Source organism: Dipteris shenzhenensis, chromosome 23, assembly GCF_047967505.1.
Source record: "Dipteris shenzhenensis isolate YYH24624 ecotype China chromosome 23, Dip_SZ_1.0, whole genome shotgun sequence".
NCBI classification, from domain to species: Eukaryota; Viridiplantae; Streptophyta; class Polypodiopsida; order Gleicheniales; family Dipteridaceae; genus Dipteris; species Dipteris shenzhenensis.
This window is the reverse complement of record NC_141618.1, coordinates 12591112-12606219: the sequence shown is the minus strand read 5'-3', so window position 1 is coordinate 12606219 and position 15108 is coordinate 12591112. Positions and strand designations below refer to the sequence as shown.

The 15108-nt window shown below is 44.2% G+C and overlaps 1 protein-coding gene across 1 annotated transcript in view; it reads left to right on the top strand.

Moving 5' to 3' along the window:
- Positions 1-11648, top strand: part of LOC147886999 (long chain acyl-CoA synthetase 4-like) — a 72698-nt gene extending 61050 nt beyond the window's left edge. Inside the window, exons 19-20 of the mRNA XM_087394039.1 lie at positions 11086-11165; positions 11294-11648. Coding sequence (XP_087250165.1) covers positions 11086-11127 — 42 coding nt within the window. The 3' untranslated portion in view covers positions 11128-11165; positions 11294-11648. The remainder of the gene's footprint in view (positions 1-11085; positions 11166-11293) is intronic.
- Positions 11649-15108: the final 3460 nt, after the last annotated feature.

Below are 15108 nucleotides of genomic sequence, written 5' to 3'. Positions count from 1 at the left end.
ATTTCTTGTTTGTAGAGCTGCATTTTTTCCCTTGGGTCTTGCCATAATTTTTGTAGCATCTTTTGTGTCAATAACTCCCTGATCTCGCATGCATCCTCTGGTATATCAGCAGCTGTTATGCCCCGTAATTCCATCCATTTCATCCCATCTTGGTGCCATCCATTGAGAGAGAGAGAGAGAGAGAGAGAGAGAGAGAGAGTTTTTAACGTCTACGAAAGACTGAAGCATCTATCAGATTGAGAAAAGGTTAGATACAATGAAGGCTAAGGGGTGGGGCCATTGAAATGTGCATCAGGCTGGTGTTTGAAACATCGCGTTGTCATTGCTGTGAGAGAAAGAACACCCAAAATGTAAAGAATAATGGTGGGAGGCCATTGTCGGCTCCCAGATCAGCTATCCATCTGGGTCACTAGGCTTGCATATGTTGTCTGTGTCACCAAGCTGTAAATACTCCAAAGTCAAAGTTCTAGTTGACCATTTTAGTTTACACCTAACAACAACAACTAGTGCATGATGGACTGTCCAGACTACAGTTGGCTCTGCTCCAAGAAAGTGGAAGGGCTTCAAGAAAGCCTTCTACAATCAGTTTATGCCCAAGCAGTTCAAAGACCATGTTCTTGTCGCTTGGGACAGCTTGCATATGGATGCAAGAGATACGGTAGAGGCCTACAACCAGAAATTTTGGGATGCATTTTTGCAAATCACTCCCTTCAAGAAGGTCTCAAGAAAGATCCAGGTAAGAAAGTACAGGTGTGGTCTCATGCCAAAGATTCAGGCTGTGGTTAGTACCTATCAACCTAAGGGCATACAAGATATCATGCACTCAGCCACTATGGCGAGTTTAATGAATATGCAAGATCCCACCACAGTGCCTTCTCTTTATGCTGGGACATAAGACAAGAAAAAGGCAGCCACATCTCAAGCAGAGAAAAAAGAGTTTTCCAAGGCTCAGAAGAGGAAATTTCAGCCTCAAAAGCCAAGGGGAAACCAAGTACCAAAAGCCTTCAAGGGTAAACCCCAGTTTTCGCAGATAGCCATTTTTCACACAGAGGGGAAATGCTTCAGGTGTGGGAAGGAAGGGAATGTGGCTGCCCAATGCCCCAAGAAACCTTCGGGTTCAAGGGAGCAGAGAAAGCCACCAGGACAGCAAAAGCCAATGGCAGGAGGAGTTCCAGACATTTTGGGCCGAGTGACAAACCTAGAGGAAAGAGAATTGCTGCTATCTTGGGGCGAGATCAGAGACCAGCAGGCGCTTATTTTGTTTTATCCTGGGGCTAAAGATAACTTTATATAAGAGGATTTAGCCTTGAGGCTGGGATAAAGATGGAGGAGTTGGGCAGGGCTCTGGATGCTAACCAGATGTTTTGTGGAAACCCTGTGCCAGTTACTCCCCTGATAGGGAAGCTCCGTCTTCATGTACAGAACTATGTTGATCAAGAAGACTTATTCTTCTTCTCCCCACTAAAACATCATGATGTGGTTTTGGGTATGCCTTGGTTCCATCACAAGGTAGTGAAGTTAACTCTTCTTGAGGGAGTGCTGAAATTTGTACATAGGGGTAAAACCTAGCGTGTGGTTGCTAGGAATAGAGGGGAGACTATCCCCATTGTATCAAATATTTTGGTTGGAAAAGCAATAAAGTCTGTACTAAGCGGAGGATTAATGGAGGGTCTGGAGAGGCTAAGTGGAGGACTAACAGGGGGGGTCCGGCGAGGCTGAGTAGAAGGTTTGGCTAGGTTGAGCAGAGGGCTAACGGAGGGGCTGGCGAGGCTGAGCGGAGGGCTAACAGAGCGAGGTTTAGAGAAAGAAAGAAAGAAAGTTTATTAAAGTCTTCGGAAAGCCCAATGGGTCTATGAGACTGTGAAAAACCTGGTACAAACGAGCTGTGGTAGTGAAGCTACTAAACGAGCATCCACACCAATGCAAAATGCAAAAAATGCAGAATGGTAGTACTAAGTCCTAAGTACAACATAGTCATGTCAATGGTCGACTATATATCAATCTCAGCATCATCATCATCAACATCATCATCATCAGCAACAGCAGGACATCAGGGTGGATGAGGCAATGGGGGCATGAAATCGGCAATAGAGTGTTGTCAGCCACTCAAAGGTGCAATCCTGGCACGTCTCCTAGTCGTAGCTCTACGTCTAACCAGGGCTACTGTGACCCCCGTCGGTCGAGCTCCGACTCTAAACAGGAAGGGGATGTCCCCGAGAGAGAGAGAGAGAGAGAGAGAGAGGGGAAAGGGGGGGGGGTAGTTTTTTTGAAAGGCCAGAAAGGTTCTACCAGACGAAAGTACAACAGTCACGAGTGAGGATTGTCTTGTTGCATTATCTATCATACGAGTTCCCTGAAACTAATAATAAATATGGATCTAAACGAGCAGCACCTCTCAACCTCTGTAGTTTTTCCCCACCGGAAAATTGAGGGTTTGTACTGTATTGTCATTAAAAAATACGACGCTTACAAAAGGATCTCAATCCTCAAGAAAGAAATTTCAAAAAGACTGAACATCCTTTCTTAACATTCTTTTTCTAGTATTGACACGTCCCCGTGTGCTGAATGCATCCACAGGCTGCTCGACTGGTATCTTCGTGAGTCTGCTCTTTATGGTATCTGCTTGTCTGACTGAGATGTTTAGTGTCACCGCTAAATCCTCATCAGTCATAGCTGTAGGTTCAATAACAGACCCTTCCAATGTTTCAGAATCAGACAATAAGTTCTTGGTTGCAGTTGCCTGTAGACCATCATACCTCTGCCTGCATTCTCAGCATCCTCCTTTTGTTGGAGAGATTCAGCCTGATTTCTATGGATGTCCACAGCTTCTGCTACCTATCCCTGCTCAGCAATAACGTTACCCTTAGTTCCAATTTCCTGGTCTCATTGATCGAGGAAGGGAGAGTGATTCCGCCTTAGTTTTAACAGTCCTCCAATTGGGAGAGGAGGAGACAGAGGACTTACGAGGAGTCGTCCTCCAAGAGACTCCGCGGGTCTTTAGAAACCCAATATAGCTGCTTATGCTTGGGCACTGATGACGACATAAGTGTTGCTTTGCTTGCTAAGTATGTCTTCCTTTTGCTTTTCATAAAAGTTTTTGTTTACCTCTTTTTTCTTCTCTTTCATTTTCTCTTTTATTTTCTTTGTAGATTTTTGATCTTTAGAACAACAAAAATTCTAAATTTGTATAATTGGACTTATTCTAGTCTTACAAAGGTATATTTCTCCAGTAGGAGTCTTCCTGCCTTTCTTCCTGGGACAATACTTGACTTGTGACTGGCTACTCCACATGGAAAGCACGAGCTGGGAAAATTTTTGTAAAGTAAGGGCTGCACTTGGGGACAAGATGCTGACTTGGAATAAATGAGCAGAGTTTCTGGAAGCTCCTCTGTCCATAAGTACACATGCTTGGAGGTGAGCCCTGGCGTTAATAAATGTATCTTTTTTTACCCCCAGGCCCTTGCTCAAGTTGGAAGACCGCCTTTGAGTGTGGCTACACAAGGCCAAAGGGAGTTTAGAACTTCGTAGTTCCACCCATACAGGAGCCTTGGTAGCTCTGGAGAATCAGGATCAAAAGAAGAGGACCAGCTCTCTAAACAGGGAGGCTGGTTCCTCACTGAGCACAAAGTATGATTCTTAGCAGCTTTTGCTACTTCTGGCTTCTCAAGTAAAAAGAGAAGATACCCCTTTCGGAGGTACGTGAGAGTAGTTACAATCAAGCCCTTATTCATCCAATTAGTTTGGAACCAATTATCCAAAAAACAGCAGAGGGATGGGGGCCATGGATGAAACCCATCAATGCATGGGTTTCCGCCACTATAATATTTCTTTATCGACAACAGCTACAGCTGGCTTCCTGAATCAAGGTGCTTCTCCTTGTACTGAATCAGGTATTAGCTGTTTTCTGAGATGCATTGCTGCTTGAAGCACCATGTTCTGTTTTTGGCTAGCCTGTTCCTGGAACAGGCTGTTCTATTTCTGAGTGTTAATCCAGCTGCTTCGAAGGTTTGAACAGTTGATGAGTTCTTGGGTGCAAAGTAAAGCCTTTATGAGGGCCAGTAAAAGAATCCTTCGAAGTAGTTCAGAAAGCTCCAGTGTAGGACTGAGTGGCAGTGATGGTAGGTGGAGCAGTAACTGGCTTGGTCCTTCTGTTCACTCGGATCGACAATTGACTGAGCCCCAGGCTATGTGTGTCACAGGGATGTGAAGTTATGAACCGTGACTAACTTTGGCTTAGGGGCCTAGCCCAAGGGAAGCGACACTTCCCAGAAGTCCCTAGGTGCACGCACTAGGCCTACTTGCTACGGGCAAGGCAAGGTTTAGAGGGGTCTTAAAGTTAGGCCCAAGGAAACCAATGTTTCATTGGTTAGAAGGGGTTCACCGTGACTAACTTTGGCTTAGGGGGCTAGCTCAAGGAAGCGACACTTCCCTGAAGTCCCTAGGTGCACACACTACGCCTACTTGCTAGGGGCAAGGCAAGGTTTAGAGGGGTCTTAAAAGTTAGGCCCGAGGAAACCAATGTTGCATTGGTTAGAAGGGGTTAGGATTTTAATGTGAGGGGCAAACCAATGGAACAGTTTGCAAGGGTTAGAGCTTTAATGAGGGGGCCACGTGGCATTCTCTCATGCATACCTACCCTCTTCCTCTCCTTCCAAGGCCAACGTACGTTTTCTATGGGGGGATTCATTTTTCACGCATTTTTTTGGAGATCGCCTTTTCCCCATGCTGCTTGCTGTTGCATGATTTTCGAGGTTGCTTCTTTGCTCACATTTTTGGCACGAATCCCAAGGCGCTTTGATCATTGGCTGTACGGAGTCCTACGCACGTTGCAAGTTGTACGGCTATTGCACACTCCTCGAGGTCACCGTACGGCTGTACGGACCTGCTGTTGGTGATTTGAAGCAGCTGTACTGCTGTACAGGCTGCTGGTGGGCCCTTTGTGCATTTGTACGGTTGTCTTTTGCTGCAGGCACGCTTCCCAAGATTAGTTGTACGGGCTTTTATGACTGCTTTGCACGTAGATCAAGGCTGGCTGCAAGTGTACAGGCTGCTGCACGACTCCCAAGGTCTTAAATTGTTGGCTGTACGGAAGAGGTACACATCCCAAGGCTGATTGTACAGAGCATTCATCGCTGCTGTACGGAACGTGCCTGCTGTACGGATCAGTTAGCACGCATCCCAAGGTGTGGTTATTGCTGTACGGACTGTTTTCACACAGCCCAAGGCTGTTTTGGCTGTTTGTACGGCCCATTTAGACTCCCCAACGCTCTTTGCTAGCTGCTCACCTTCTCTCTTCTGCCCGTGATCCTCCTGCTTTTTCTTTCTCTCTGATTCCAGCCCGTTATCTCCCTCTTCCTTCCCTTCTCGTGGCTGCCAGTTCCTCCCGCTAGCCACTACACTGGATGTGTTGCTTCTGGAGGTGTTTCGGAGCTGGATTAAAGTCAGTTGAAGCTGGTTTGAGTTCTCTTGTCACTATCCTTTTCATGTGATTGCATTTGGAGATTTTTGGGAAGTGTCTGGATGCTTGGTCATTAACAGTTGGTTACAGTTTTGGTGGAATGCTTGGATACCTTTACAGTTGGTCATGGACAAATGGTGAATGCCTTATCTTTGCCTTGGCACTTGGGTGCTAGTGTGTGCACTAGGATGGAATGCAAGTTATAGCCAAGGTTTGGCTTGGATAGTGGAATTGCTCGTGGGGCAGAGCACAAAGGAGAGCCCTTGTTGTATGTACCAATTTCATTCCTAAAAGAAATAAATAAATACCGGAAGGGGCGCCAAGTGTTTGGGGCCAGTGTGGTGTCTTGTACTTGGTTTCATTGAGCAGGGGCACTCTAGCCTCCATCCAATTATTTCTCAATTTGTTTCTAAGTGGTGTTGTTTAAGTTAGGTGGTTGGAAATGATGCACTGAGACTGTGAATAATGAATATGCAATGCAAGTTATGGTCTACTGCCCTTTGGGAAACTGAAGGCCGGTTATAGTGGTTCCATTGCGGGGATATCACCATCTTCCTACAGAGATGAGCCCTGGGAGTGTTGGGTGAAGAAAGCCCCATTGCATTTTTGTTATAGCCATATCATTAACAATCATGTTGCACCGCGAGAGATCACTGACTATCTCCAAGCAGGAAGCAGACAGCTTTGAGGAGCAGCACAATACCAGTGAGGGTGAAGCAAAATGATGAGGGACAGCATGTTTCTCCCGAACATGCCAGTGAGGATTCGCAGGACGAGGTAGATGAGACAGAGGAGCTTGATCCCAATGCCCTTTTTCAGTTACGAATGCAAAGTGCGGTGGGAGCCCTGTCACAGCTGCAATAGACTTTCATGGAGATTATGCAAGCTTCTCTTGGTAGTACTGCTCCCCCTGGAAGCAAAAAGACAGCTGAGAAGAAGCAGACAAAGCATAAGAAGACTCAGAGGCGTGTATCTTTCAGTGGACAGCCACCAGAGATGCCCACAGTCACCCCTGTAGCGGGTAATGTCAATACTTTTCATTCAGTTAATCAAGGACAGCAAGTCCTCCCTCAGCCCATGAAGCATCAGGATATTTTGGCAGAGGATCAGTTTTTCAGTCAATGGTGGGACAGCCCACCGAAGGGCTTAGTATGGCTGGTACATACTTGGGTAGTTTCCAGCAAGGAATGCAGAATTTGCAGCAGCATATGGAGGGTGGAATGCCCCCTGCAAATGCCAATATGATGTATGCAAACATAGGGATGCAGCCCGGTATGCAGATAGGGATGCCTGGAATGATGAGCAACACTTGGAGTGTGCCACAGATGCAGGGAATGGGATCTAGAATGGTCAACCCCACCATGGGCACAGGCGATATGGTACAGAATATGGGATCCACGATGCCTCCACCATATTTACAGCCCCCAGTTCATGATAATCTTACTCCCAAAGGTAAGCTGAAAGATTATACAGCTGTGAAGTTTGAAACCTTCAATGGGATGCAGGACAGATTGAAGGCTCTGACATTTGTGCAACAGTTTGATGCTGCCTATTCCGATGGTCATTTCACAGAGTCTTCCAAGGTACGAAAGGCAGCCACCTTCTTGAAGGGTAACACACTCCAATGGTGGACCAATTTACTTTTGCAGAGTAAAGCCCCTAACACTTGGATTGAGTTCAAGCAAGTTTTCTCATTTGCTTGGCTCACCACCACTTTTGAAGTGGATATAACGACAGCATGGCATAAGCTGGATGCCGCAAATTGTAAGAATCTTGAAGAGTATAACAAAAAGTTTTGGGAGGCCTTATTGCCAGTCAGCTCATATAGGACCATATCATTGTCTTAGCAGGTGGAAAAGTATTGTTGTGGGCTGCCAAAGGAGCTTCGTGACTATTGCACCAACTACTACAGCCTATGCTCTCATGCAAGGGATGACTCCAGGATTCAAACGTAAGCAACAGGATGACTCTTTCACGAAAAGGAAATTTGCCAAGACAACCAAAGTCAAGTTTGATGTTGACAAGCGACCTGATAGTAAGCCCAGTACCAGAGAGAGATTCTCCTGAGGACGGGTAGGCCCTATTTGAAGCTGGAAAGTGTTTCCTTTGCAAAGAAGAGGGCCATCAGGCCAAAGATTGCCCCAATCGTAAACGGAAACAACCTATGGGAGCACAAGAAGTGAAAAAGGACAGCCACACGCGCTAGGAGATTTGTTTTCCTTTGGTAGAAAGCAGTAATATTAGTATGAATAATTGTAACAGCCAGAAATTGGAGAGTCTCCTCTTTCTAGGCTGCTTTGTTATTTGCAGGATGTTTATTCCTTGCTAGTTTTGCATGGTAATTTGCAGGATGGTTCTTCCCTGCTAGTTTTGTTGATTTTTGTATCAGTTAGAAGATGGAGAGTCTCCTCTTCTAGGCTGAATGGTAAATTGCAGAATAAGTAGTCCTTGTTACTGTTGGATTGCTCTTGTTGCCCGGTATGGCTAGAGCAGCACATCCATGTATCACATGCCTGTTTTGGATGCTCTTGTTGCCCGGCATGGCTTGAGCAATAAATCTATTTAGTACATGCCCGTTGGTTTTTGATTTGAACCATGAGGCAAGGATCCAAGTCTAGCATAGATTGGCTGAACCGATTCAGCTTGCGGTGATGCAAGTCTGCAAGGATATCGAGTACCGGGATCTATGTTCCTAGGATCCATTATTGCCATGTGTGTGTGGTTCAAGTTTTTGGAGGCGAGTGAACTAGCAGATTTCACATAGAGTGGTGTAGTCCACTCTGTTGTGCTTTGAGCTGACTTCGGTTGTAGCTCCTTCAGGCTCAGTAGAGCGTAGGTCTGGAGCATTGCCTGATGCTCAAGAGGGGGGTCATTCCTCCACCCCCTTGTCAACAAACAGGCTCACGGTATCTAGAAGTCGCTTGGTGACACTGCATGTCTCACCCGAGGTATTGTTTGCTGACAATACATTTGCTAAAGGAAACCAATGTTTTATTGGTTAGAAGGGGTTCACCGTGACTAACTTTGGCTTAGGGGGCTAGCCCAGGGGAAGCGACACTTCCCAGAAGTCCCTAGGTGCACACACTAGGCCTACTTGCTAGGGGCAAGGCAAGGTTTAGAGGGGTCTTAAAGTTAGGCCCAAGGAAACCAATGTTTCATTGGTTAGAAGGGGTTAGGATTTTAATGTGAGGGGCAAACCAATGTTCCATTGGTTTGCAAGGGTTAGAGCTTTAATGAGGGGGCCACATGGCATTCCCTCATGCATACCTACCCTCTTCCTCTCCTTCCAAGGCCAACGTACGTTTTCTATGGGGGGATTCATTTTTCACGCATTTTTTCGGAGATCGCCTTTTCCCCACGTTGCTTGCTGTTGCACAATTTTCGAGGCTGCACCTTTGCTCACATTTTTGGCACGAATCCCAAGGCGCTTTGATCATTGGCTGTACGGAGTCCTACGCCCGTTGCAAGTTGTACCGCTATTGCACGCTCCTCAAGGTCATCGTATGGCTGTACGGACTTGCTGTTGGTGATTTGAAGCAGCCGTACTGCTGTATAGGCTGCTGGTGGGCCCTTTGTGCATTTGTACGGTTGTCTTTTGCTGCAGGCATGCTTCCCAAGATTAGCTGTACGGGCTTTTATGACTGCTTTGCACGTAGATCGAGGCTGGCTGCAAGTGTACAGGCTGCTGCACGACTCCCAAGGTCTTAATTGCTGGCTGTATGGAAGAGATACACATCCCAAGGCTGATTGTAGGAGCATTCATCGCTGCTGTACGGAACAGGCCTGCTGTACGGATCAGTTAGTACGCATCCCAAGGTGTGGTTATTGCTGTACGGACTGTTTTCACACAGCCCAAGGCTGTTTTGGCTGTTTGTACGGCCCATTTCGACTCCCCAACGCTCTTTGCTAGCTGCTCACCTTCTCTCTTCTGCCCGTGATCCTCCTGCTCTTTCTTTCTCTCTGATTCCAGCCCGTTATCTCCCTCTTCCTTCCCTTCTCGTGGCTGCCAGTTCCTCCCGCTAGCCACTACACTGGATGTGTTGCTTCTGGAGGTGTTTTGGAGCTGGATTAAAGTCAGTTGAAGCTGGTTTGAGTTCTCTTGTCACTATCCTTTTCATGTGATTGCATTTGGAGATTTTTGGGGAAGTGTCTGGATGCTTGGTCGTTAACAGTTGGTTACAGTCTTTGTGAAATGCTTGGATACCTTTACAGTTGGTCATGGACAAATAGTGAATGCCTTAGCTTTGCCTTGGCACTTGGGTGCTAGTGTGTGCACTAGGATGGAATGCAAGTTATAGCCAAGGTTTGGCTTGGACAGTGGAATTGCTCGTGGGGCAGAGCACAAGGGAGAGCCCTTGTTGTATGTACCAATTTCATTCCTAAAAGAAATAAACAAATACCGGAAGGGGCGCCAAGTGTTTGGGGCTAGTGTGGTGTCTTGTACTTGGTTTCATTGAGGAGGGGCACTCTAGGCTCCATCCAGTTATTTCTCAAATTGTTTCTAAGTGGTATTGTTTAAGTTAGGTGGTTGGAAATGATGCACTGAGGCTGTGAATAATGAATATGCAATGCAAGTTATGGTCTACTGCCCTTTGGGAAACTGAAAGCCGGTTTCAATGTGAGAGAGCAGGTACCGACAACTGAGAAAGATTGTCACAGGCATGCACAACTTGTGGCCATGCTGGACTGCCATGCAGGCAGCCAGCTCAGCAGCAGCCCATGCAAGCAGCCACACGACGTGGACTGCCACGCAGTCAGCCAACAAGGACAGGGTGCAGTAGAGGTGCCAGCTCAGCAATGCCATGTCAGCAGCCAATCGGCTGCCACATGGACTGGTTGGTGCCACGTCAGCAGCCAATCGGCCACGTCACCCCAGTCAGTGGGCAGCAGCAGGGTCGGACCCGCTGGTCGGTCAGTTTTGAGGCCCGGGGGGCCTATAAAAGGCAGCCCCTTGGCCTTCATTTCTCATTCACTCCTCAGGCCTTCAAGCCTTCAGAGCAAAGAGTGTAAAAGAGGTAGGTCGGGGGATCTTCTAAGATGGGCATTGGTTGGTGAGGAACGTTGTAAAATGTATCTGCATGTACTTCCAAAGATTAGGGTATCTACATGTAGCACGCATGCTCATGTGTGCTCATATGTATGGAAATTATGTTTCCGTAGTTGTCTAGCATACCAACACCCTCAGAACCTGCACGTGGGAGAAATAGGGACAACATTTGGCACCGCTGTCGGGGAGGTTAGCGCATGAAGCAAAAGCGGAGCAGGTGATGTTGACTTACAAATTCACATCAATACACTAAACACTCAAAATTAACCCGTATATGTCTCTATGGGGGGTTATGTGATCTATTAGGCAAAGGGGTGTAAAGCAAAATAGAAGTAAAGGGCAAAACAAAGGGGTAGAAGCAAAGAGACTATCCTTCTTGACAAGTGAGGTTAAAAGCTCACCATTGGATCAAACTTGTGTGGTACTAAAATCAAGTTGCATAAATGCTTCTCTCCCCCCCCCCTTTCCTATTAATGTAGCTTGTACAACCGCACAAAGTAAAACTGTTGCTTTCTATTGGTTCATCATTGGACGTAAGTTATATTGTTGACCTTTTGTTGTGACTTGTATGGGTCTTTAGGATACTATTGACAATCTCTACAAGAGCATTTCTAAATCATGAAGCGATTTTTCTCATTCATGATGCGACTTTTTGCAAAGGTATGAATTTGATTTGTTTCTAATGTCTCCTAATCACAATTTATTTTGTATTGTTAAGTTGGAAAATGTTAAATGAAATCCCTTGCAATTTAAACGGCACGTCCATGTGCAACTTTCCTCTTTTGCAGACTATGAATTTAGAAGTGTGGACATTATCTTTCGACCTCCAAAATGCTTGTGATCTGTACAAACTTGGAACGCTAGGAGTCAACATTCGAATGAAATCCTACACTTGAATGAAAGGATGGTATTTTTTAAGCAAGGGAAAATTGCTTTTGGTTGTAAGATTAAATATGTAAACAAGGTTGGACAGATATATCTAAATGCCACTTCAATGCGGTTGGACGAGTGTGTACATATGATTGAGTGAGAAACCCCCAATAGAGTACATACTCATCTTTAGGCTCTTCTTTGTGTATAACTTGCGTAGATTTTTCCTCGCAATACCTTAAAGTATTCTTATGTGAAGGTTACTATTTGCAAGTAGCTTTGTAAAAAAGCATTACTAACACATTTGTTTGTTCATCAATTCGAGACTCGTTAAAAGATGAAGGTGCTTATTACTTGATACGGTACATTCCTCTGTAGGGATGTTATGCTAGTTGAGCTTGGAATGTTGAGGGATTGGTAGTCTTGGAATCTTACAAAACATATTCTTATTTTTAGTCAATGTAAGGGTTCACTCTAGAGTTGGGGTTGTTTCCCATATCATCCTTAAGACAACTCTAGCCCTTGCACGAACCTATGCGTGCATCTTAGTACATTGACCCGAGACCTTTTATTTCACACTATTCCTTTTCAATTGAGTTCTCAAGTCTATGATACATAGAAGCTCCTTCAACTATACTTATGATAATGTTGCCAATTAATCTCTAAAGAAACAATGGAGAGGTTGATTGTCTCCCTTGGTTTGATGCCAAATGGAAAGAAATGTGTCACTTAATGATCTTGGGGACTCTTCTAAGGCAATTGCACTCGTCTTATCACAAAGTCGTTAAGTCTCCTCAACCAAATTGCTTCATATTCATATTTGGATAAGTATTTCACTTTGATTGTGTTGTGGATAAAAAAACCATAGCTTGCTTCTTGATAGTGTTATACAATGTAGATTCAACAAGAATGTGGTTGACTTTGCTTATTTACCTCCACTCTAATTTGGATCATAGAATCTAATGAGGTGTGGTCTTTGACTTATATTTTGTAGACATGAAAGTTGGTTCACTGTCGTTTGGAGGTACCTAAGTATTTACTTTGCTAACAATGGTTACATAGACGATATAAATTGATAGACCAAGCCTAATGATAGTTTGTACATCTCTTCTTTAAGTGCATGTGTTGAATGAGCAATTGATCGCATATATGGTGGTTGCTATAGTATCTTTACCAAAGGTCTTGGTCAAACTCTGCAACACTAAACTGTTCTAGAGTGGCTGAAGTAATAATTTGTAATTTGATGCCACTCTTGCAAAACATCAAAGTCGTGATATTCTCCCACTACCAATTTAGAGACATTTCATCTTCCTATCTGAGTTTTCACCAATGATTTAAAGGATTTAAATATTGTGAACCAATCTTTTTTAAGCTCATGTGAGCAAATGGCTTGATTAACTCAAACCAATCTTTTTTGAAGCTCATAAGAACAAATGATCTCATGTCTCTATACGAGATATCTTAATTGCATTACTAGAATGACATACATATGAGAACAACATTGAGTTATATAGTGCAAGTTCTCTTCATGTGATTATTTAGACATGCAATGATGTCATTTGGCATTGTTGAGGAAATTTCGTTGAAGTTGACTAGCTCTTGTCTCATCATTTAAAATAGTTCTAGTGCCATGCATGCTTTGCAACCTTTGGTTCTTGTTGAATTGGATTGCTATCCTTAGCATAAGAGTAATTTAGGAATTTTGGCACTTACTTGAGTGCCAATTTTAAAATTCCTTATAAAATCTTCTACTATTCTAAGGACAAAATTGAGTGTGAAGGAATTCTTTAAGCAAGCAAATGAAGTGGACACTTTTTTTGGATTAATTTACTTGCAATTGTACATATATTTGGTTTTTTGAGCCTATTGCTCGTGTAGTATACTTGTACTTTCTTTTAAGGCTTAAGTTTGAGCCTAAAAGGAATTAAATAACTTTTTGTATACTAAAATGATTAAGCTATTTATTTGAACTTATTTCTTTATTGATAAATAAATTCCCATTTTAAATATGTAGTAAAATAAATTTAGTTCATTTGCGTTTTCTTAATGCTAGAGAAATAATAGGGGTTTATTTTCACTTCCTTAGGTTGCGAGAGCGTTGAAAATTCTCTCTTGAATTATGTGGTGATGATAAACACCGTTTCGTAGAGCTTGCTCACGTGACAGTTGGGTGAAAAAACCACTTTTTGTTTTAGGGGATTATTAACTTGAGTATCTGTGTAAGGGCTTGATTAACCAATTAGTTCTACGTTAGGGATTGTTAACTTGATTAACCTTCTGCCTCCCCTGTCGCACACACCCCTCTCCCTTACACCTCTCCTCTCGTGTGCCTCCGTCCACTCACAATGCTCTCTCCCACTGCTCAACCCTCTCCCTCCTCCCATGGCTCTCCGTCCCCCTCTTTCCCTCCGGTCAGCCCCCTCTCCCTCTCCGCAGACCCCTCTCCCTCTCTTTTGGGATTGCTTATGTGATTAAATCATGCAGAGGGCATTCCCTAAATTTGCTAGGACATATAAGAGGGAATGTGGAGAGCAAGGTTTTAGAGATTTTGGCCTCAATGATCGGGTGGAATGTGAGAATATAGCATAGTTTTATCTTCAACGATTTTTTATTGTAGTAGCAAATTCTCAGGTGAAATGAGATCTTCTGTTTGGATGGAATGTTACTGAACTATAGAAAAATCTGTATTCTACTCTTACTCTCTAGAAATGATGGCACGTCTTGGAAAGATGGCAAAAGGATTGGAAAGTCCAATTTAAGAGAATTGAAAAATCAAGAATCAGGAATGTCGATCTTGCGATCATGGGAATGCCCTCTAAATTGACAAACTTTAATTAAAATGCAGCGCACATGTTCTTGACAAATCTCGTGGCGAGTCTGTTGCACTATCACAGACGTCACTACACACTCCGTTCACGAACTGCTTACACTCTTGGCTGACTTACACGTCCATAATAACTCCTCCTTATGCTCCTTCCATTCTTTCCTCGTCCTTGTCCTCTACTTTTCACTCAATACACCTTCTAATGTCCGCCATCGCCTACAAAAAACTTATATAATAAGCTTGATAGTTACATGATTCAAAAGGGTAACCAAGGGAAGGAATATTTACCCTCTGCACTATTGATGTCAAACAACCAATTACGTAACATATCCACCTTGTACCTATCTCCCGAACTCTTCTCGTGCTCATCTACAAGGGCTCATAGATAGGAATATAGTTCCTGAAAGGTCTGTGGTAGCAAGCCATCTCTAGGAAAGTTCGGGTTAGAGAGGTAGCAAATCGGATAGCGAGGGAAAGAGGATAGCGAGGCAAGGTTCAGGGCAAAGAGGTAGAAAAAGAAGATAGCAAGAGACGATAGCAGAGAGGTAGCAAAAGAAGATAGCAAGAGACGATAGCAAAGAGGTAGAAAAAGAGGATATTGAAGGGAAGCATCATCGTGAGTCCGAGTGTTTTTGTAGTGAGAGAGTATCTAGATTCTGTAGTATTTATGGGTTGGTCTCTCCTCTGCACTTATTGAATAGGAAGGGAGTTTAAAGAACCCAACCTTCTCATTCTATTTTCACGTGAGCTGATCCAAGGGTGTGACATTCAGTTTCGGCTAACAAGAGGCCATCCCCATACTCTCAGGAGCGGCGATGCAAAGCAGACACTTTGTCAGATGGCGCCTCTCAGCTTATGCGTCATCCCCATAATGTAGTGCCACCTTGGTGCAAGAGACATCTCTCAATA